Source organism: Montipora capricornis, chromosome 9 (assembly GCF_036669925.1).
Source record: "Montipora capricornis isolate CH-2021 chromosome 9, ASM3666992v2, whole genome shotgun sequence".
In the NCBI taxonomy this organism is placed as follows: domain Eukaryota; kingdom Metazoa; phylum Cnidaria; class Anthozoa; order Scleractinia; family Acroporidae; genus Montipora; species Montipora capricornis.
In genome coordinates this window covers 25,801,881-25,826,328 of record NC_090891.1, presented here as the reverse complement: position 1 = coordinate 25,826,328, position 24,448 = coordinate 25,801,881, and the positions used below count along the sequence as shown (strand labels likewise).

Genomic DNA, 24,448 nt, shown 5'->3' with positions numbered 1-24,448 from the left:
TCTATTGTCAAACAAATTCAAAATGAAGAAACAGCACTAAGCATCTGCATCGATATGACTTTTCATTTGCTTAGCCGTGCTTCTTCTTTGCCTATTTTCTTTTTATCTCAAGACACTTCACACCAACCTTCGAGTTAGCCCCCAAAAGCTCCTCAGAAATATCTGTTTTATGCCAATGGCATCCCTACAAGAGTTAATATCGTAAAAACAAGACCTTACTTTATAAACACCAGTAATACTATATGGGAATATGAGCCACTTTGAAATGGAGCGTTCTGATTGGTGGAGACGAAATTTTAATGAGATGCATCGTCTTCTGATTGGTGGATATTTTTAGGTCCGCCATTATCACGTGCACACGTGAACAGGATTGGTTAAGACGGTGGGGTCAAAGTCCATTTGACGTCATAATCGAAGGACAAGTTGGAAAGTATGTTTGGAATGCGGAACATGAAGAAAGTATGTTTGGAATGCGGAACATGAAGGAGACCAGTTTTGTTTTTCTCGAATCATGAACGGTTTAATGACAACAATAACTTATGTACAAACGGGAACGTGTGAGGAGACCTGGTGTCTACTCGTCCCTAAGCAACAACAACAAAAATGGTGTAGGAATCCAGAACCTACTACCCTACTAAAAAGTTTAACAAAGCAAGACAACATAAAATCATAATGGATGTATCGTCCATGGCGTGCGTTTGAGCTAAAGGATGAAGATACATAAATCGAACAAACGTGACATAAAAGCGATCACAAAAACGAGCCCAGCAGGAAGGACGACGACGAACGGGTTTGAATACATCAGCGGTGTTTGTTAACTCCCGAACAAGTTTCTTCGGACGTTGTCCAGATCTGGCGACGGATGGACACTCTGGGGAAAGTACCTGTTCCCCACCACGATGAGGCTGGTCCGGCAGTGAGGACATTTCCAATCCTTTCTTTGCTGTTGGTTCATGTAGCCGTATTGGCTCGCCAGGAACGCATAGAGGCACCGGTCGTGCATGCGCTGCTTGCAACAAAACATCCTCATGGGGGTGGACCGGTGTCTCAGTTTGCGCAGGGAGCCCAGGTGGCGACAAATGGCGGCAAACGTCAGATGTTCCAGTTTGTGCGGCTCTGTGAGAAAATACTCGAAGCAGATGACGCATTGGTTCTCTGCTTCGAACTGTTTCTGGAGTTTCTGGAGTTGTCGTTCCTGTGCTTTCTTCCGCTCGAGTTGTTGCTTCTTCCTCAGCAGTTCCTCGCGGTGTTCTTGATAGAACGCGTGGATCCGCGTCAACCGTTCTCTGGCCCTTCTGGCTTGCGAGCGTGTGAGTGGTGGCATACTGGCGAAGCATAGCAAACAGAATGAAGATGTTTCGGATCGCACGCTCTTATAAGAGACCCTCATAGGTCATGTGATAGGTCAGGTGACTTAGAGGGGGATGGGGGGGTACCCCTCCAGAAAAGGTCTCTTCTTGAAAACGAGGTCCAGAGAGGTCTATAAGAACCGAAGCGTTGGAAGGATCATCATTCTTGTTCTTTGAAAAGTCTATGGGTTGTTGTTTGTCTATCGCAGAATTGATAAGAGATATGCGACGAGCGTCGAGTGAACAAAGAAATATACGAGTGATGCATGTCGTGCTCGGTCGGGGTCACGGAAACGTATACGACGTTCCGACAACGGGATTTGCGGGTCCTATATTTACCATCTCGACTCGGCAGAAAGATAAAGACAAGGAGGTGGACGATGTGGAGATGAAGGCAGCGATCCGTTGGGCGGAGAAGGCCAAACCGACCGGGCAGTTCCTCGATGTCGAGGATACCACCGATTTCCCCTGTGTCATCTGTGGCGAAGAGGACTTTGGGCTCCAATGTGATAACAATGTGATGACGTTTCTCGAGAAGGTCAATAAGATCTTACCTGGAGGCATCCAAGGCGCCAGGATCAAACCGGACCTTTTGGTGGAAATGGGATGCTGCTGCCAAACCTTACACGTGGGCTGCCTGTTAACATGGTGGCTGACCCGAAGCCATTGGACCTGCCCTCATTGTCGGGAGGTTTACCTGGAGGGCAACAAGGATCAGAACTACCCGCGGTACGACGAACGTCATGACGCCATTGTGCAACAAGTCTACGATGCCGTGACCCGGACCATCTGGAATCTGAACACAGATCCTTCGGACGACGAGTTTGAGGACGACGACGACAGGTTTGAGTTTTCGAGTCTGTCGGATGATGATTTGACCACCTTGGAGGGACTGTTGGGACGTTGACATTTGTTTGTTTGTTTTTTAGTGAGGTGGAACGTTTGATGGAGAGGGAACTCGTTTATCGCGCTGAACGTTTTATTATTTGGTGGGAGTCTCGTTTTCCACACCGTCCAGTCACGGAATGGTTGCATGCTAGAAGTTCGACACAACGTTATTATTATCGCAAATACCTTTGTGAATCCTTACGTTAAGTTAAGTTAAGAGGAACACTCAATGTGAATTAAAAACATGTTTTATTTTTCATTGGCGGTTACATTTGTGTTCTTTAAGAAAATAGTTCAACTTGGGTAGAGGGAATTCCTTCCAATGGGCAGGGCGTAACGGGGTCCTGGGTGTCTGACTGGCTAGCATTCTTTGCGTGCGTTCGTGATTGATGTAACGCGTGTCATAAGACAAGAGTCGCTGAGACCGCATCCATTGAACGAAATGGTAGCATTCGACTTGAGGGCAATGTAACTGTAAGGGATGCTGATGTCGTCCGCACGACCCGACGGAGAGACGGGGTAGATCGTCGAATTTGGGACATCCCCATCGTTCCAAGTCTAGATGAGGAATCTGCCAGGTATCCAACCATTGACCTTCCATGCCTCCTTTGTGAGCCACGAGGGTCCGTTGTGGGGTCTTGAATTGTTGGTAGAGACGACGGACATCGACCAGGAGTTCACTGGCTACATGATAGCCTTGTCCTGGATAGTAGGGAAGACCATGGACGTACTTGGAAACGTAATGAGCGGTACGTTGATCTTTGGCAGAGAGATGGGGCCATTCCACACAAGGTTTGTAGTGGATGGATCCATAATGAGTTCCAGTATGGTCGCAGTATCCCAGTTCTCTAGGTAAGATTTGTCGCCCACTACAGAAATATTCCAAATCCAGGACGAAGCACACCTCATCGAAGGGGTGTGTCGTCTTCGTCGTCTTCGGAGGAGGAGGAGGATTCGGCGGAGGACCAGTAGTCTTTGGTGCGCCACCCTCGTTTGGACCACCAATGGTTACGCACGTCTGGGTCGGGGTCGTCAGCATCGTCGAAGATGTATTTGCACTCTGAGCACACATTAGCATCCGGTTTCCAAGTCTTTAAGGCTGACAAGGGAAGTCGGTTCTTTTCGTACTGACAACACTTGCACAAGTAACGATCCAGGAGAGCGTCTATACGTTTGAGAAGTCGTAAGGTGATGGGATCGTTGTCTTGTTCTGTTTGCGTGGCTGCTGCCTGAGACATACTGTGACAAATGGAGAGAGCGGAAAGGAGCTTCGATGTTTTATGAGAGTGTCCACGTGGGAGGCACGTGAAGATCAAGCACGAGAGGAACACGTGCGACGGGTTATAAAGGACGGTGTCGTGCAAGTCAGGTTCTCATTGATCACCATGAGTACGTCGTGGCAATACGGAGGTGTGTCTCCCGCTAGGTATCCTAACCTGGGTAAGAAACCGTCCAAACGAGGTAAGAAGAAAGACGATGTCGTTCGTGAAACAGCTCAACCGCCTGCCAAAATTTACAAGGAAGCGCGTGAGAAAGCGGCCACCAAACGAAAAGAGGAGACTAAGAAGAAGGACGAGGAATTGAACCAAGCCGCTCGTGAATTGGATGCCCTACTGGCCTCTGTGCCACCCGAGTTGCCTTCGTACGAACAGGCGATGGCTATGATGCCCCTCGAACAGAATGCAGATCCGCCGTTCGTGGTATCCTTGGCCGAAGGCAGGGTGCACCATGACGTACCTTTTGATCCTGTCCTACACGCTCCTGAACCACCACCACCACCACCCGTGGCGTCACCCTCGTCGTCCCGATCCTCGCCGCCGCCTCCATTGACCGGTCCGAAGGACGTGCTGTGCCCGTTTCATGCCACACCGTTAACAGGCGGCTTGACCAAGAATGGGGCTCCGTACCTGTACTGTCGAGATTATGATGGAGTGTGTCCTTTGTTTGTGATGGGTGCCGATCGAATCCAGACCTGGATCGATGCCATCGAGGCGCAGCTGCATGAGGATGTCCGACGAGGACCTTGGCATTGCTACCATCAAGAGAAGACGCGTTTGTCGCGGACGGTGAAACCAGACTCGCCCAACAAGGATCGTTTCTTTTTGGCTTGTCGGCAAGAGGAATCGTGTAAGTTTTTCCAGTGGGTAGATCTGGCCTGGGGCAAGACGATTCTCAAGAGACGTGCCGAGGGCTACGATCACGATACGGTCCAACGGATCTCTCGGGAAGAACAGGAGAAGTGGCAGAAGTATCAGATAGACCTAGAGAGGAAGAAGATGTTCGGACCGTTGCCGATGGATGATCATGCGTACCTCAAGAAGAGGATAGAGAAACGGGAGGAAGAGTGGTGCCGACGATTGGAACGGATCCGTCCCATCACACCAGGATTACTGAAATCTTGTTTTTTTGATTTGAATTTTGATCAGATTCGTATCGATTCCGGAGTGTATAAAAGTCAGCAAATGTGAAATGTTTGAATAAAAGTACATGTGATGATGATGTCGTGTGCTCAATTGGGGCGTCGGGTGGTGAGGGTGGGACTCGAACAAATCGTACGTCTGCCTTATCGCGAGTACGGACGACGTCTCCGTTGGTCGATCTTGACCTGGATATGTCGAGAATTGATGACCTGTCTCGAAGGAGACGATCAATGGGACGGGTTGCCCACCCAAGAACCCGTGGATGCCATAGCCACGTTCGCCGCATTGAAACGCAAGGACGACTATAAATGGCCTCATTTTGTCATGTATCTGACCTGGTTGACGCGAACTCTGGGACCCGAGAGAGCGTACGCTACGTGGCAGACGTTGGAACAACGGTACCTGAAAGATCTGCCTAGTCTCTTGGAGTTGACCGTCCGACTCCTTCTCACCAAGACATGCCGAAGCGGAAGAACCGCCGCCGTGCTTCCGGCGTCACCGCCTACACGGACCCCGGCACGCCCGGCGCTTTAGGCGGTGTGGCCCGATATGCCAAGGCCCAAGGGTTGTCCTTGAAAGAAGCCCGAGACGAATTGCAAGGGGAATTGGCCTACACGTTACATCGTCCGGTCCGTCGACGTTTTCAGACGTCCCCCGTGTTGGTGTTCCACAAAGACGATCAATGGCAAGCCGATCTGGTGGAGATGCAACCTCTCAAGAAATGGAATGGTGGAAACCGATACCTCTTAACGGTCATTGACGTACTGTCCAAGTACGCCTGGGCCATCCCCGTCAAGAACAAGACCGGGGTGGCTGTGACAGAAGCGTTTGAGAAGATTCTGCGACAGAGTGGACGGAAACCGTTGCGTTTACAGACGGATGCCGGGAAAGAATTTTACAATGCCCCGTTCAGAACCATGTTGGAACAAGAAGGCATTCACCATTTTTCGACGCACGGGGATGCCAAAGCTTCCATCGTCGAACGTTTTAATCGTACGTTAAAACAACGCATGTATCGTTATTTCACGGCGCGTAATACGCGAGTGTATGTCAAGGTGTTGCCCCAACTCCTCGACGGGTACAATGGGAGTCGGCATCGGAGTATCGGGATGGCGCCACGCGACGTGACGGAGAAGAACGAAGGCGCGGTGTGGTCCACGTTGTACGGCAAACGCCTGAAACGGCGTCCTCGTCCCAAACTCAAAGTGGGCGATCGTGTGCGACTCAGCAAGAAACATCGTCCGTTCAAGAAAGGGTATCTGCCGGGTTGGACCGAAGAAGTGTTTGTCGTACAACGCGTGGTACCCGGACCCGTGGTCACGTATAAACTGAAAGAATGGGATGGCACGCCTCTCGAAGGTAGTTTCTACGAAGAAGACGTTCAGAAAGTCACCGTGCCCGACGAAGCTTTGTTCCGCGTGGAAAAGATCTTGCAACGACGCAAGCGACTCGTGAAAGTGCGTTGGTTAGGTTGGCCTAAGAAATACGATAGTTGGATTCCTCGTTCGGCTTTACGACATGTATAAAAAAGATACAAAAGATGTAATAAAGATACCATACACGATGTCTCGTTATGTGACGTTGTCGAGTCATGTTCAAAAATCCGAATTCCCCGACAATGGTCCTTCCGAATTTAAAGTCCGTCTGCCTAGAGATCATGCTTGGCAGCAGGACACGGACCGTTGGGAAGTGGGATTGAGTGGTGTCTCTCTGCCTGACATTCCACCACCGCCGCCACCACCACCTTCGTTCCCCGAAAAGATTCTGGTTCACGAAGCGTACCATGGCATAGGTCATCCAGAGACATGGAATAAGGAAGGATACGTGTGTATGTTTTACTACGTTACCACGAAAAAGAATGCCAAGGGAGAGATTCATGTCATGCAGAGTCAGCGAAGGGTGATCTGGTTGTCGGAACTCACTCCATCTGAGACGGGTGTGGACTTTATCAAACAGGTCATGGATCTGATGCAACAAAAGATCCATCAAAATCTGAGCCCCGGAGAGCATCTTTACATAGGCGTCCCGGACACGAGTCAGACCCCTCCAAAGACGACGCGATACAACACCATGGCCAAATTTGTATGGAAGGGAGACCAATTGCTTTTGGACAATTCACTTGTGTACAAGCACGGAATCAATTCTCAAGGTTCGCCCTACAAATATTTTGGATGGGTTAGCGAACTGGCTTTCCATATGGGATGGTTGACCAAGACGGGTCAAGGAGATCGGCCGAATCACTACAAGAAAGGACCCAATCTCCTCATGGAAGCGATTGACGAGACCGCCCCAACACCGGATTACACTCAAGAAAGGTTTCTGGATGGGTCCGGCTTTACAGGGTATACAAGCGGATTTACCAAAGAAACTGGACCGGTGACCTTGATCACGGAAGGTGCAGGATGGGATACGTTGTATAACAATGCTCATTTCATGGTGATGGCCAATGCCTTCAACTGGCGATTCGTCCGTCTGAACGAAGCCTTTGCCAGACTGAAACCCACACCCTTGGCGAAGCAACCGATCGAACGTCCTCTTTTCGTCTACGTCAATTTAGTGGAAAGTCAATGGTTGGAGGAGTCGTACGACCAACTGTTGCGCACCGTCCCCTATAAAAGCGGGGGTGCCTGGTGGGAACCACCACAGGTGCATTACCATCGCCTACGCGGATCTAAGATCGAAACGGTCCACGTTCGTGTCAAGGAAATCGACGGGCGTCCCGTGGCCTTTCCTAAAGACAAAACAAGTACGCTCTGTCTCCATTTTCGTCGTCGTCGTCGTCATGAATCGGATCGTCGTACTCAGCGATCCTTCGAAAGAGTTTCCGAATAATACACCGAATGCCTTCAAAGTACGTTTGCCCAGGGTCGTTCACTTTGATGGAGAATGGGAGGCCGCGTTGGCCTCCATCTCTATGCCTAATGAGGGGATGGATCTCCGGAGCTACTTGTCATCGGACGAGGTGATAAGCACTAAGTATCATATGAAGGATTCGGGAACCCAACCCGAAACCATAACCTTGAAGTCAAGTCAAGTGACGAAGACGGCGCTTATCCAACGCAACGCCGTCATTGTCAATGGTGTCGGGTTCATGAAGGAAGTCGTTCAGGAACTCAACCGACAGATGGTACTGGAGTTAATCAAGGCGAAGATGGAGTATGTGGACGATAGTCAACGCCCTACCTTCCGATGGGAGGGTGAGACTATGATCATGGAGAGGAAGAAGGTGGCCGACGTGGGGTCCCTGAGCCATGGTAAAATGACCTTCTGCATTGATATCGACTTGGCCCAGAAGATGGGATGGATCGAGCAAAGGACTGTGACTTCTCTACTGAAAGTCTGGGTCTTGGGTGTTAATCTCGAGATGAACTTTCACGAAAAAGACCAGAAGAGACTCTATCGACAATTGGTCACCGAATTACCCAAAAACGCTGATTGGACCCCTAATTACTGGCAGGTGAAGGATAACAAGTTGTGTCTGAGTCAGACCGTAGAGTGGCGATTCCTACACTTGAATCACTCATTTAATCGAATGTCCACTCAACCATCGCGTACCATGCTCGTCTACTCGGATGTAGTGAGTAGTAATATTGTCGGTGACTCAGAGCATCAGTTGGTCCGGGAAGTGCATTACACCCAGGATGGTTCGGGTGTCATCTACTTCGAGCCCACCCACATTCAATGGATGTCTATGCGCCGTGCAGAATTGGATTTGATCGAGGTCAGTGTAGGTGAGAGTACTGGAGAACTGGCCCGTTTCGCTCCTGGAGGGAGAACCATCGTCACCTTTCAGTTCCGTAAGAAAACATCGTAGAACTAGCGTGACCTTTCAGTTCCGGAGGAGACCACGGTACGTATAAAAACGACGTGACACTGTCGGGAGGTCATCATCATCCTCATCATGCGTGGGGGTAGTCTGACACGGTATCATCCTCCGTACCAGCGTGGAGATGGTGCCACCGAAGAGTTGATCAAGATTGCCTCGCCCGTCTTGATGAACGCCATGCAATCGGGACTTCAAGCGGCGGCTAGTGGTCGTTCGTTCAACGAAGTCGGAGGTGTGGTGGGACACTCGTTGAAACGTGGTTTGAAACGAAAAGCGGGCGCTTTGGCGAAAGTGGGTGGACGGTATGCCTATAAAAAAGCCAAACGAAGTGTGGCGTCCATCTTTAGACGATAATGATTCACCGACCGATGGTCGTCCATTCACGGTTGCGTCGACAACGCGCCTACCGTCGACGTCAGTCTGCCCCTACTATAAAAGGCAGGAACCCCGTTCAGTACGGTGGTTGGTTGATCCCGCACCTACCGAGAGCACCAAGACGACGACGTAGCAGAAGACGAAGATGAGTCTGGAACTGTTTACCATGCCGTCGACGGACATCACGGTCGATTCGTACCGGATGATCCCGTACAGTGCGGCCATGACGGGTATCGTACCCATCACCTTTACCGTCCCCGGTTTGGACGAATTTGTGGATTTGGGACGTAGTTTTTTCGAAATCGAACTGAAATTGAATTCGGCATCGACCAACGGTATCGTGGCCGATGCCAACAGTGCCTCGGATGCCAACAACACCAAGTTTGTGTACGTCACCAACAATCTGGCCCACGGTCTCTTCAAGCAGATCAATCTACGCCTGGGTGGTGTGTTGATGAGCGAACAGACCGATACGTACATGTACAAATCCTTCATCGAAACCATCTTGAATTACAGTCGAGACGAAGGCGATACGTTGTTGGCCCCTCAAGGTTGGGTGAATTACCTGAACGTGGAAGAACAGCTGGCAGCGACGGGAGGCGACGACGACATTTCCACCACCGCCGGATGGGCGCACAATAGTACGAATGCCTTGAAGACAGCTACCAAACTCTTTTACAGCAATAACAAAGCCACCATGATCATGTATCCTCATCTGGCTGCCATGCGAACGGGACGTTTGTTGGTCCCTCGCGTAGAAATGGTGATGGAACTGTTTTGCAACACGCCGGACTTTTTCCTGTTTGGGACCAAGACCAGTGGCACCGGGGTCAAAAGATACGTCACGTTGGGTGCAGGGGATATCAAAGTCACCTTTCATTTGTGTCGCGTCAACCTGAATGTCAGTGTGGGTAACGAACTGATGGCCAAGATCGATGTGAAAGGTCAAATGGCGAATTATCCTATGGTCAAAAGTCAAATCCGAACCTTCTCGTTCGATGGCAAGACCACCTTGTGGACCGAAGACCAATTGTTCACAGGCCGTCTTCCCGACCGTTTGGTCGTCGGACTGCTGGATAGCAAAGCGTTTAATGGGGATTTGGAGTATTACCCGTACGCCTTCCAAGATTTTGGGGTGAAGAGTATTCGTCAACTGGTGGGCGGAGAAGAATATCCCTATCCAACGTTGGAATTGGATGGCACCAATACCCTGAAAGACTGGTTGGGCTATCACCGTGTTTTGGAAGCCAGCGGTTCCCTGACGAATCATCGCCCTCACCTGATTCAGCCAGGAGATTGGGGCTACGGCAAGAATTGTACCTTGTTCATGTTTAACAATGTACCCAGCGGGAATGCCGATTCACCGTATCATCGAAATCCCAAACAAAAAGGCAAGCTGCGTCTGGAAATCCGATTTAATGCTGCTCCCGACAAGAACATCACCATTCTGGTGTTTGGCGAATTCGAAGACAACTTCCAAGCCGGTGCCAACGGAGCCGTCCTGTATCAAAAGTACGAGTGAAGATGGAATTTGTGCCCTTGAGTGACGTGACCTTACGCGCCTTGGCCTTGGACGATCCGATCCTGAAACGCGTCTTTCATGGCGTCCATCCCTCCGACGGGCTTCCGTCACGCCCGAGCCGTACGACACGGGCCGCTTACATTGTCAACACGGATCCACGAGGGGAACCGGGTCAACATTGGTTGGGACTTTGGACGGAACAGAATCGGTGCGAAGTCATGGACAGTTACGGGCTCCCGATGACGACTTACAGTGCACCTGATTTGGAACGATGGCTCGAAGACGAATGGGATGCAGTGCAATGGAACGATCGGACCCTTCAAGCTTTGAACAGTACCGCTTGCGGTCATTATGCTTTGATGTTTTTGAAAGAGAGGGTTCGGGGACGTACCATGCCCGAGTTTGTGCAAACCTTTTCTCCCCATGATTTTGTAGCCAACGATCGAAGGGTGGGTCGACAAGTACGTCGTCAAATCGTCCAAGAGATCAATACCTTGCCCTGCCTTCAAAGTTGTACACCGCATGAACCGATTCTTCTGCATTAAAAAATTTACTTTCATCACATGTCGTGTCTTTGTCTTGGGTTACTATAAAAAAGGGGCGGATCACACTCTAACGTCGATGAAGGATGATACGACAACCCAGTAGTACGATGATCGTCGGTCCCTCGGGGAGTGGCAAAACGCAATTGACCGAAGCCCTCTTGACGGAAGGTGATGTCTTTGAAGGAGGTCGGACCAAACCGTGTCATTACTGTTATGCCGTATGGCAACCGCGTTTCGAACGGATGAAAGGTCGTGGGATCCGATTTCACGAAGGAATCCCTGACATTTCGGATCTTCGACAATGGTTTGGAAAAAGTCAAGGTGGCATCTTGGTCTTGGACGATCTCATGGACGAAGGTGGGAACGACAAACGCGTGTTGGACCTATTCACCCGAGAATCGCATCATCGGAACATTACGGTGTTGTATTTGTGTCAAGATTTATTTCCACCCGGCAAGTATGCCAAGACCATCTCCAGGAATGCCCACTATCTCTTCGTGTTCAAGAATCCTAGAGATCAATCGGGATTTCGAGCCTTGACGTTACAAGCCTTTCCCGATCGATGGCGTGACGTGCTTCGTCTCTTCGAGAGGTGCACGCAACGCCCGTACGGGTATATAATGATGGACCTTCATCCCGCTTCAGACGATCGGTACCGACTGTTCAGTTGTGTGACACCCTCGGATGGTCCGACCCAAGTGTGGAAACGTGAATGAGTAGTCCAGGATCCCCGTTTGCCCATTGGGATCCCTCGGACTATCGACGTGCCTTGACAGAGTACCGACGACAAACTCCTTCCACACCTTCCAGTCCCGGATCACCGTTTGACCAGTTTCAATTTGAACGCGACCCTTCCGAATATCAAAGGGAATTGCAAACGTACCGTCAACAGCAACAACGACGGAGAGCTAAAGAACGCGCGGCTCGTCGACGTCGAAGACAAGGAGGACGTGCTTTGGCTTTGAGTGAACGGTTCGAGACTGCTCGACACATTCCTCTAGGAACCCGTTCGTTCTCTGAACCCAGGATGACGTCTGCCCCAGCGGGTGTGGGGAGCAGGACACCGCGGACGTCCCCGGCCGGTGTGGGGAACAGCATTCCCAACATGACTCCCAGAAACAGTCCGGCCGGCGTTGGAACACGAACCCCCAACAGTACGATTCAAGAGTTTTTGGAAACGTTGGATCAAGGTCGTGTGCCGACACCCGAACCCAATGTCTTGTTGGAAGAACTGGGTCTTAATACCGGGGGATTAGAGACCGATGGGTTTGTAGCCCAACGACAACTCATGATGCGTTCTCTTTTGGACGGGAGTATCCCCGTGGCTCAGAGAACCCAGATCCAAAGAGACTATGACATCTCCGACCAAGATTTACAAGATTTCGCCGCCAGTGGTCCTTCCAACGCAGCTCCTCGTCCTACCACTGGAGGCAAACGTCCTCGTCCCACCACCGGAGGCAAACGCCCGCGTCAACGTCCTCTTCCAGCAGGTTCTCCTGCAGGTTCCCGCCGTCGAGGCAGTGGTGGCGGCGGCGGTGGTGGGAGGTCCTCCTGGAGGCGGTGGTGGTGGAGGCGGAGGAGGCGGTGGCGGAGGAGGAGGAGGTTCTCCTGGTGGAGGAGGTTCTCCTGGAGGTTCTCCCGGAGGGGGCAGTGGCCGTGGAGGTCGACGACGTTTGAACCAGGATGGACTTCGTCGTCAAATGGATTTGTTATCTCAAGACGCCCGTCAACGAACGGATGGACGTCGTATCCGGAACATTACCCATACCAACACCGTGACCACAGTCTACGAAGATGGTGGTACACCCACCGTCCGACGCACCTCTTCCCGACTCAGTAACCCATAAAAGGACATGCGCAACGCCACGATGTCAATCATGCCCAAGACCAAACGGCGACGACGGAGACGACCCCCACAACGTGGACGCGGTCTCTTGGCGGTCCTAGGCAAAGCCGTGGCTGCCGGGTACACGTTAGGAAAAGACAAGAGGTATAAAAGGATGGGTGCTAAGGGCGTCACCGGCCACTATGAAGCACCCGAGTATAATTACGGTATGATGAAACGGGTTCTCAAACGAAAACCTTGGGCACGAAAAATGGTGATGGATCGAATGATGCGTGGGGATCCGCATCCTTTGAGGGGACTATGAAGCAAAGAAGAAGAAGAAGAAGAAAACCCCCCGTCCGACGACGACAGCGTGGCGGGGTGCTTCCTTTGATCGTGGCGGGCGCAAGTGCTGCCCTCGGAGGCGTGGCTGCTCTGGCGCGTAAGAATGCTCGGACCCGAGCACGTTCCCGTAAACGGTACGATGACATGGTGGCTCGAATACGTGCCGAAGACGCTCGTCGTGGGGACGATTCGGCCATCGTGTACACGCACATTCCTGCCTATAAACCACTGCGTTACAAAGGTCAGATCTTCCTCGAGAAACTCAAACGTAAACTCAGAGGTCGACGATGACTATAAAAGGACAGTCCAACCGATCCCATGGTAACAATGGCACGTCAACGTGGTAGTGGTATTTGGTTAAACGGGAGACGTCAACGCGGACGTGGTTTACCCATATGGGTCCAACGGGGCGGCAACTTGATCATGTTCCCAACGGCTGTCCCTAAACTTCCTAAAGGACGCCGACGACGACGACGACGACGAAAACGACCAGGAGTGCTCCGGGTATAAAAAAGAACGCCCCAGGATCGATAGCCCGGAACACACCAACATGTCGTGGAGGATACAACGACAATGGCCGTTTTTACGGAGCGTCTTGAAAGAAGCCGATCATCAAACCCGTCGGGCCCGTCTTCAGGCTGCCAATGCCGATCAAATCAATGCCGTGAGTGAATTGGTCATGAACACGATCCGAGGGAACGTTCCTGTCTCGTCCAAGATAGTGGGACGGCTTCGACCTTACGAAAAGGTCTTGGGGGACATGTCTCGTCGAAAACATTCTATTAAAAGGCGACGTCAATTGATGATGAATCAGACAGGAGGAGCTCTTTGGGATGGTCTGAACGCCGCTTGTGACGTGGTACGACGAAGTAAAGGACACAGACTAAACACGGCTTGTGACATCCTAAGACCCAAAAAACGATGAAAGCGTGTCGCCATCGGATTCCAGGAAGCGTTCGTGCCCAAACACCCTATCTGGGTTGGTTTCTACGAGATCTGACCCGATTGTCGGGAGAGGACCGTTTACGAAAACTCTACGATGCCGTGGATCAAAAGATCGAGGCCATCAGTCAACTGGCTCGAGAGATTGTCAAGGGGCGTCTGCCTTTGTCCAAGTACACCCTACTCAAGATCACCGAGACCCCACGAGATCGAAGAGTGTTACGGGCCATCAGTCGTTCGAGTCGTAGCATAAAAGCCCGACGAAGGATGATGCGTCGACATTTTCATCGAACTCGGTTCTGGGTCGGATTGCATACGGCGTATCATCATTGTGTCAAGGATCATCTACAACATGGACGATGGTTGGTGTGATAACACGTGGACGCAAGGGCCTCGTTCGTTCTGTGCCCTACAGGATCAGATACGGGGGCTTCGGCATCGTGTCCGCGAACAATGCGACATTGTCCGTCAATTGACCGATCAGTTGCAAGAACGCAATCAGAACTTGGAGCTTGCCGAACAAAAGATGGGGGTCTTGCAAGAACAAGTCTGCGAATTGAATCGACATTTGGAACGCGAACGCTACGAGAAACAGAACCTCTACTATAAAACCAGGGAGAGACGCGACGATCTCAATACTTCACGATGAGTGAAGTGGAGACCATTCCAGGATTTGAAAACAAAGTCTTGATCGATCCTCAACGATTACGTCAACTCGAAGACGTGTACAAGGAACGTCTGACCGAAAACCTGCCTTTGGCCAAAGCCGCTCGTATTGCCGCCAAACAAGAAGCCGTTCTCATGTCGGATCAGATTCCTCCAGGGATCAAGAATACCTTGGCCACTTCTCTGGCCGACCAAAAGAAACGGTGGACCAAAGCCGTCCGACAACCTATTGGGTTCGGACCGGATGCCGACGACGAACGCGATGTCGAAGCCGAAGCCTATGCGCAAGGACCCTTACACTCCATGTTGACGCAGTTGGTGAAGAAGAAGAAAAAGACAACACCCGAGACCACACCCTCGGCACCCCCTAAAGCTAAAAAACGACTTCGATTCATCACTCAACCTAAAGCAGCCCCACCCAAAAAGAAGAAAAAAAAAAGTCACCCCCCAAGACACCGGTTCCCTCCGTCGACTGGGGACAGCTTCCGTTTCAAGGAGATCCCAGGATGATGGGGAGTAGTGTGGCCGACTACATGGAGAGGACCGCTCAATCGGTCAAGAAAAAAATTCGTAAGAAGACAGGTCAACGCCGTCGTCCTACCGAAACAGATAAATTGCAACGCCCACCCGGTTGGTTGGATTTCGATAAGAAACTCAAACGACGTTTGGATGGCGAGGACTACTAAGAGACGGCGACGCCAGCGACGACGACGTCAGCGAGGTGGCAAATTTGACGTGCAGAAGGCTTTGTCCAAGACCGGGATCGAGTTTCATTGGCCTGGTTATCAGTACATGGGTCCTGGCACCAAACTGGCCAAACGACTCAAACGAGGGGATCCTGGCATCAATCGTTTGGACAAGATTGCCAAGACCCACGACATGGATTATGCCAAGGCCAGAAACTTACAGGACAAGTGGAAAGCCGACGACAAGATGATTCGGGCTATCAGTAACCTCCCAGGCAAAAAGAAGAAGACGGAGAAAGTGGTCAAGAAAATCATGCAAATGAAACGTAAACTCAAACTTTAATTGGTTAACATTTTTTCAACGAAATTTACGATTGAATATTCTTGTCCGACGACGGTAAGGACCGTAAATGTCAATAAAAGGTACAAAATAAAAATGTCCCGTCTTTTGATTCTTCTTGATCTGTTTTTCCGGGTGCCACAGGGGCTGTCTCCGATAACGCCAGGCTTCACGAAGGGCCTGTCCTGTCGCACAACAAATCAGACTACCAAACAGCATGACCGCTCTCAGGTGACGCCGTGCAGGGGGTAATTGGATCTGTAATGGAAATAAACATGTCCATCAGTTCCTCGTCTCATACGATAGTGGCGAAGACGCCATATCTCCGCACATCTCCATGGCTTCCTCAACCAACTTTGGGTAGGACAACATTCATGTAACTGAGGCTGAAACAGGGTCTGGATCTGGAACGAAACAAGAACAATAAGGAGGTCCCAGTCCGTGATAACATCTCGCCCGTACCACCAAATGTCCTTCGGTATTCTGATAAACAAAATGTCCCTCCTCGTTACGGACCATGATCTGACGACGCCATACAGGTGGATCCAAATAATAAAGGGCCACGCCTCGATCCTCATCATCATCATCCCTCAGATCCTCATCGTAAGGATAGATGACACGCAACTGAAACGATCCGATGCCTGTGATGGGGTCCGACCCAATATAATTATAAAATCCGTATCGTGACACAATGGCATCGATGATGGCCAGTCTCTGGACGGTCGTATACCGTTCTCCACGACATTCCTCACAGTAACGACGGTCCTCGGGAATATCCATGGGGAAGCTCAGGATCTAAAACATAAACAAAGACACGCCTGTCAAACGTTCCTCCAGTAACATGATTCGAACGATGGGTGTATAGGGTCGTCTCTCGTGCACATGAAAGTCTTCACTCCACGTACAAAAACATCGGTCGGCACGGACCATCATCTACGAAAAACCCACAGTACATCGAGGTGTCAGTTCCCATAAAACGCGCATCTGATAATGATCATCATTCCACACGAGGCTATAAGATCTCTCGACCGCAGCCGATTTTTCCCTACGACGTTTATACGTCCCCTGACAATGTCGTGCATGTTCCTGTGGTGCTATGTTCGTTCGTTGGTCATTGAGTCGATCAAGACAATACATGCATGTAATGGGTCCATACGAACAACAAGGTGAATCCCAAAACGTGAACCCTTCCCCATTGGCAAACACCGTCATGAACTAAAAATAATAATAGTGAGCATCATAATAATGTTTAGCAGAGTCATAGTTTGGGTCACAGCGGTTCATTTCGTCTTTGATAGATCGCCAGACACGGTAATAAACAGCCTCTTCCTTGGCGTAATAGAGTCTGTTGCGGTACGATCCAAAATTAGGCAGATTGCACCAGATCTAAACAGAAAATGACATCCATGTTAATAGGAGAATCGACTATCGGCGACGACGACGGCGACGGCGAATACGACCATGAGTACCGACCGCCCTCCATAACTCCGCTATAATGTCTAGTTCTTTTGCCGTCCAACCCCTCTCCAATGAAAAGCGAGTGGTACATCTGAGGATACACCAAGTCTAATAAAAATTAAAAAACAGTCACCATCGTCTCTGAGGACAGCACGCACACCAACACCAACACATAGTCGTATTCTAAAAAACATAACATAGGTTATCGATGTTTGTATACGTTAACGAGACCAGAAGACGGATCCCAAAAATCCACGTCAATCGCCTTCCACAACTCCGCCGTAACCTCCATCTCTTTTTTCGTCCAACCCAGTTCGTAGGAATAACGAGTAAACTGATTCAGACGACACCACATCTAACAATCATAAAGAGAACGAAACGTTTGAATCAGTATCCCGTCCCAATAGAGACCCGTGCCCCTAAGACGAAAGCAATAAGACGTACACGATCCGTATCCATAAGAAGTACAACGTCCAGGCGGAACAAAGTCTGGAAAGATGGACGGAAACCATGGTCCCTGTCAAGGAAACATGACGGCACGGTTACCATAATAAGGAGATTCTTGAAAAGTATAGGCAGACACACGACCCCCCGAATGACAACGACGACGTCCGTAGGAGACTTCCAACCCGTCACATCGACAACGAACGAGACATCCGTAACACAGACAACCAAAGTAATTGAGGTCCAGCCGTTTCAAACAGTGAATGCACGTGGCGGCAGTCTCCGTACAACGTTGTGGACACACCCACTTGATCCAAGTCCATCGATCCCCTGACCTCGGTGGATAACCTCCACGAGTCCTATGTTCCTGCACCACCATCTATTAACAAAAAGAACCTATCTTAGAATCTCATTCAAATAACGTCGTCTCCAACGAAGCTGCTTCATCGTTCTCGGAGGACGTGCCCGTCGCCACAGCCAACAACCATTCCTCCATACCCATCTCGATAGACTTTCATCCCCAAACGTATCCTCAAATTGACAAATCACCTACAAAAGAAAAACGACCTATCTTAGAATCTCCCTCAAATAACACCGCCTCCATCGACGCTGCTCCTCCGTTCTCCGGGGTCGTCTCCGTTGCCACACCCAACGATCCTCTCTCCATACCCATCTCGAAATCCTCGCATCTAATGTTTGTTCCAATCGACAAATCATCTACGAAAGAGAACAAGATCGATGGGTCCAACTATACCCCTGACACAAATAACACCAGTCCCCCAAATCATGACGACACGGTGGAAACCCATAACCCAGGTCACAGGTACAAATCAAACATCCCGGACGACGGTAAGACGCATAAGACACCCCACAATTACAGTCACAGTCCCACGTTCTACACGTCAATTCCACATAACTGCAACGACATTCCCATTCGACCCAATGATCGTCCACCTCCGACCTAGTGACCACCATGACCTACAAGAAAACAACGACAATGAGGAGATCGAAACGGCATACACAAAAGACCTCTCCGATAGACGGGCCATCGACACCAACGACACACGACCATCCCTTCTGGACGACGATTGTATATGCCCGTACAATAACGATACCCCGGACAACCCAACATGCCCAAAAGACAAGTCCGACATTTCATGAGTCGACTTCCCGCAGGATTACCCCCAGGGGCAAACCGTCGGCACGGTCCGCATTCAAAGACGATAGTCGATTCTCCTACGTACGTCGCCGTCATCTAAAAGACATCAAATAAAATAAACGAATCTATCAGATCCGCTTCGATTTCCACCCAATACAAATACCCGGTACGTACCGTGCCATGTTGAGCGCAACGTGGTAGACGGAGTAACTCTTCGTGAATGGGGTTCCAACGTTCCCTCCGGTCCTTCTCTCGTTCCTTCTCCTCCTCTCGATCTCGAACCTTCAATACATGATGACGTACTTCGGGAGGCAACAGGTCCCAATACGAAGCCTCGTTTCGGGTCGCCGGAGTCTTCTTGGTAGTCTGACCTTCTTTTCGCCAACGACCATTCTCTTGCTTGACCCACACCTCTTCCTCATACTCTGGGTCTTGCTCCACCTCCATAGTACGTCTGGCGACTGCCATCTCCAGCGCACGTCTCTTGGGTTCGGACGCCATGACTTTTTCTGAGACTCCTCACTCGATCGAACTACTTAACAGGAATCGTTCCACCAATCCCCGTGCTCCTAAGGGGTCACATGACTCTCTGGGGGATACCCCCCCATCCCCCCAGGAGACCTATCTCGCTCCGGATTGGTCCATCTAGGGTACACGTCAAGGTCGTTCAAGGTGACTCTTTCTCTATAAAAGACACACCGTCTTCTTCAAACAAAAAACATCTCATCATGGAAAGTGATAGTGATAGTGATTTGGTTGAAGCACTCGACGCGTTTGAACAAATTGGAGGTGCTGCTCCAGGACGTTTCGTCTTTGAAAGACTTCCTGTGGTCGAACGACGTAGTGTCCGTCTCGGCGTTCGTGAACGCGTCTTTCAACTTCGCCCTCGACAGATCGGAGCGTTCATCCCTCGACAACGGTTGAACGATGCTCTCGTGCAAGGTCTTCGTACTGCTCTAGATGACTTAATCAACGATCAAGACATTCCCGATGGCGATCGCATTTACATCGCTCTAGCCTCCAATCGTATCGCCAATGCCTACAACGGTTGGGGTCTGCGGGCCGGAGAATGGCGCGCTCAAGGTCCCCGCGTGGATGCTTTACTTGGGAATCTTTCCCACATGCTCAACTCGAACGAACAATTTGAGATGGACGATTCCTTCACCCTCTCCTTCGTTCACGTACGTGGGGCTCCCACCGGTTCCGGTTACAAAAGAAAACATTTACCAGGGCATCAAGCGTCGACGCGTCTCAGAGAATTCAAGCGCTGCGTCTTACGTGTTCCACAGGATGATCAAAATCTATGCTGTCCACGTGCCATCGCTCTGGCTCGAGGGGTCCATCAACATCGAGACGATCCCACACGTCGCCGACAATGGACTCGCTGTCGCGGTAACCATCGTCGCATCACACGAGCGGCTCAAGACCTTCTAGAGGAAGTCGGTCTTCCTCCTCAACCCTGCGGTCCTGAACAACTTCAAGAACTCGTCACCGCTCCCAGTCTTGAAGACTACACCCTCGTGGTCGTGGATGCCAACCGCGCTTATGCTTGTTTTGCTTACGGTCGTGGGGACACGTTGTTAGGACTCTTACACGAAGACGGTCATTACGATGCCTTGTCTTCCTTACCCGGGTTCTTCGGCCAAGATTATTTTTGCAGCCAGTGTTTCCAAGCCTACAAGAATTTGGGTCAGCATGCCTGTCGTAATAACCGAACCCATCATTGCGGCGCCTGCTTGCAAAACGGATGTCCTGATTATACCGAGGCCTACCGACAGTACCGCTCGGCTCAGACCCCCTGCATTCTCTGTGGACGTTCTTTCTACGGAGACACGTGTCTCCAAACCCATCGGTCCAAGACCCACGCCGGTAAACCCGCGGACGCTGAACATCCTTCCGTCTGTGCCACCCGTCGTCAGTGTAAAGAATGTCATCACACGTTACGTGGTGTCAAAGAGATCCGAGCTCATCGGTGCGGGTATCGGAAATGTTCGTGCTGCAAGAATGACGTCGACGTTCATGCCCATCGATGTTTCTTACAAGTCGAAAAGACCCCCGCCGAAGAACGACGTTTGATACGACAGCGACTCTCCTTCCAAAGGATCCTGAATCAGGGACTAGCACCTCTCTTAGAAAACGACGCCGCTGGCTTGCACGCTTTTCTGGCGGGCGATAACGAGGACGAGGATGATGACGACGATGATGAGAAACCGCCCTTGCACGTTTTCTTTGACATTGAGAGTATGCAAGTCGAGGGGCGTCACGTGCCCAATCTGGTGGTGGCCGAAACAGAAGACGACGACGATCCTCCCGTCTCGTTCCAAGGAGATGACTGTCTCTTTCACTTTCTGGAATGGTTAGAAACACTCACCGAAAACGGAACGCGACCCTTGACGGTCATCGCTCATAATTTCAAAGGGTATGACAGTTATCCCGTCATCGACGAACTCCACCGGCAAAAGAGAGACCTGGAACAAATCCGAAACGGTGGGAAAGTGCTCCAACTCACCTACTCTCATGAAGACACGACCATACGCTTCATCGATTCGCTGTCCTTCTTCCAGATGCCGCTGAGCGATTTCCCCAAGACGTTCGGGCTCACCGAACTCAAGAAAGGATACTTTCCGCATTTGTTCAATACCCCCGAACATCAAACGTATGTAGGCCGACTTCCCGACAAAGCCTTCTACATGCCCGACGGCATGTCCGTCAAGAAACGTCGCGACTTTGATACTTGGTACGACGACCAAGCGGCACGAGAGGTCGTCTTTGATTTCCAAGCCGAACTTTTAGCCTACTGCCAATCGGACGTGAAACTCTTGAAACAAGGATGTCTCACGTTCATGCGGGATTTTCAAGCACGCGCTGAATTCAATCCCTTTGAACAAATGACGGTGGCTTCTGCCTGTAATCGCTACTTGCGCATGCACTGTATGGAAGAAGACTCTATCGCTTCCGAACCTCTGCTAGGATGGCGAGGCCGTATCAATCATTCCCAGGCCTCCATGGAATGGCTGACGTGGTGCGAACACCATCTACGACAACGAGCCTACCTGGCCCTCTCGCCAGAAGAACACGAAGACCACGAAGCCATGGCTCATGCCTACGGACAGTACGATCCTCATCATCCCTTGCATCGCCAACGTATCCAGCATGCTCGAAACGAGGGCGAGTACCGTATTCCTGGTACCCGATACACGGTCGACGGATACGATGCTGATACCAAGACTGTTTACGAATTCTGCGGGTGCTTCTGGCACGGATGTCGGACCTGTCATCCTCAACGCACCGACGTGCATCCGACCTTACTCGATCGCACCATGGACGAGGTCCGTGCTCTCGTCGACAAGAAACGTACATTCCTCATCAACCGTGGGTACCAAGTGGTGACCATGTGGGAATGTACCTGGAACACCCTCAAACAAACCAACCAGGACATCAAAGACTTTCTAGCCCGTCAACACCTCCAAGCCCCCCTGGAACCACGCGACGCTTTTTACGGGGGTCGGACCAATGCCGTACGTCTCTACGCGCACGTCGACGAGGAGAAAGAGGAAGAAATCCGATACGACGATTACACGTCCTTGTATCCTTGGGTCAACAAGTACGGCACCTATCCCTTGGGACATCCCACGTTCCTCTACGAACCCGACACCACCGATCTCTCGCCTTATTTCGGTTTGGCCAAATGTACCGTCCTTCCACCCCAACGTCTCTACCATCCCGTGTTGCCTTACCGCAGTCACGACAAACTCACGTTTCCCTTGTGTCGTACCTGCGTCGAAGAGAACATTTCCAAACCTCTTTTGGAAAAGACGCATGCCTGTCATCACACGGACGAAGAACGTGCCCTCGTCGGTACTTGGTGCACCCCCGAACTCGCCATGGCTGTACAGAAAGGTTACGTCATTCAACACGTCCACGAAGTATGGCATTTCGATCAGCAACGCACGGGACTCTTCCAATCCTATGTGGACACGTGGCTCCAAATCAAAGAAGAAGCCAGCGGTTGGCCCGAAGGCTGTACCACGCCTGCTCAGAAACAAGCCCACATCGATGCCTACTATGCTCGGGAAGGCATTCGTCTCGATCCCGCCAAAATCGAAAAGAACCCTGGACTCCGAGCCCTAGCTAAGATGATGCTCAACTCAATGTGGGGCAAGTTCGGGCAACGGATCAACAAGACTCAGGTCCGAGAATTCACCGAACCTCAACCGTTCATCCAATTTCTCGACAGCGATCAACACGATGTCCGTTACGTCAGTTCCTTGACCGAAGACCGGGTCGAAGTCCATTACAAACTCCAAACGCACGATGTCTTGCCTTCACCCAACCTCAACATCTTCATTGCCGCCTTCACCACCTGTCATGCCCGACTCCGTCTGTATCAAGCCCTCGATCATCTCGGTGAACGTGTCCTCTACTTCGACACCGACTCGGTCATCTACCTCCATCGTCCTGACGACCCTCCTTTGGATCCGCCACGAGGTGCCTACCTGGGCGACTTCAAAAGCGAACTCGATGCCGACGATCACATTGTCGAGTTCTGTTCGGGTGGTCCCAAGAACTACGGTTACAAGACCAAGAACGGATACGTTGAATGCAAGGTCCGCGGTTTCTCCCTCAACGTCGAAGGGATGACTCAATTGAATTACGAGGTCTTGCGTCAAAACACTCTGGATGAATTACATCGTCCTCTAGACCGACCGCGTACCACTCGTGTCACGCAATCTCACACCATTCAAAGAAATGCCAAGACCTACACCTTAGAAACCCAACCTTCTCACAAAGACTACCGACTCGTCTACTCCAAACGGGTCCTGGATCCCACCACAGCTCAGACCTACCCTTACGGTTACGAACGGTTCACCGACGAGGATCTGGATCTGGCTCAAGTGTTAGCGGACCTATTTGCTTAAGGGACGAGTCGACACCAGGTCTCCTCACACGTTCCCGCTTGTACATTAAGTTTTGTTGTCATTAAACCGTTATGATTCGAGAAAAACAAAACGGGTCTCCTTCATGTTCCGCATTCCAAACATACTTTCTTCATGTTCCGCATTCCAAACATACTTTCCAACTTGTCCTTCGATTATGACGTCAAATGGACTTTGACCCCACCGTCTTAACCAATCCTGTTCACGTGTGCACGTGATAATGGCGGACCTAAAAATATCCACCAATCAGAACACGATGCATCTCATTAAAATTTGCTCTCGACCAATCAGATGGCTCCATTTCAAAGTGGCTCGTATTCCCATATAGTACTACTAACACCATTGAAATACCAAGTGAGCTTTCGCGCGAAAACATCATATCTTCGCACGTGAAAGGTCGCTGTTACTATGGTTACATTTTAAAATCGGGCCTTTCGATGCCGTTCGTGATATGATTTCGTATTTCGTATATAATAAATAGAATATTGCATGGCCGCTTGAAGATACGAAATTTCTCTTCTCGTGTTGAAAATTATTTCACTCGTTCGCTGCGCTCACTCGTCAAATATTTTTCAACACTTGAAGAGAAATTTTGTATCTCCGCGAGGCCATGAAATATCCTTTGTATAAGAAATCACAGAAGTCCTGTCAAGTATGGGAGTGTTTCTTCTAATTCTAATTGTGTGATCTGCAAAGGGCACAGTCAGTCCATCACTGGAGA

The 24,448-nt window shown here is 50.5% G+C and overlaps 2 protein-coding genes across 2 annotated transcripts in view; one reads left to right on the top strand and one right to left on the bottom strand.

Annotated features, from left to right (window-relative positions):
- Nucleotides 1-24,448, bottom strand: part of LOC138015301 (voltage-dependent calcium channel subunit alpha-2/delta-1-like) — an 89,374-nt gene that overhangs the window by 35,298 nt on the left and 29,628 nt on the right. The window contains exon 24 of the mRNA XM_068862289.1: nucleotides 128-184. Within this exon, the coding sequence (XP_068718390.1) occupies nucleotides 128-184 (57 nt within the window). The remainder of the gene's footprint in view (nucleotides 1-127; nucleotides 185-24,448) is intronic.
- Nucleotides 10,985-11,702, top strand: LOC138016760 (uncharacterized). Its single transcript, XM_068863943.1, has one exon. It carries the CDS (start codon nucleotides 11,009-11,011, stop codon nucleotides 11,639-11,641), a length of 633 nt encoding a protein of 210 aa, XP_068720044.1. The 5' UTR covers nucleotides 10,985-11,008; the 3' UTR covers nucleotides 11,642-11,702.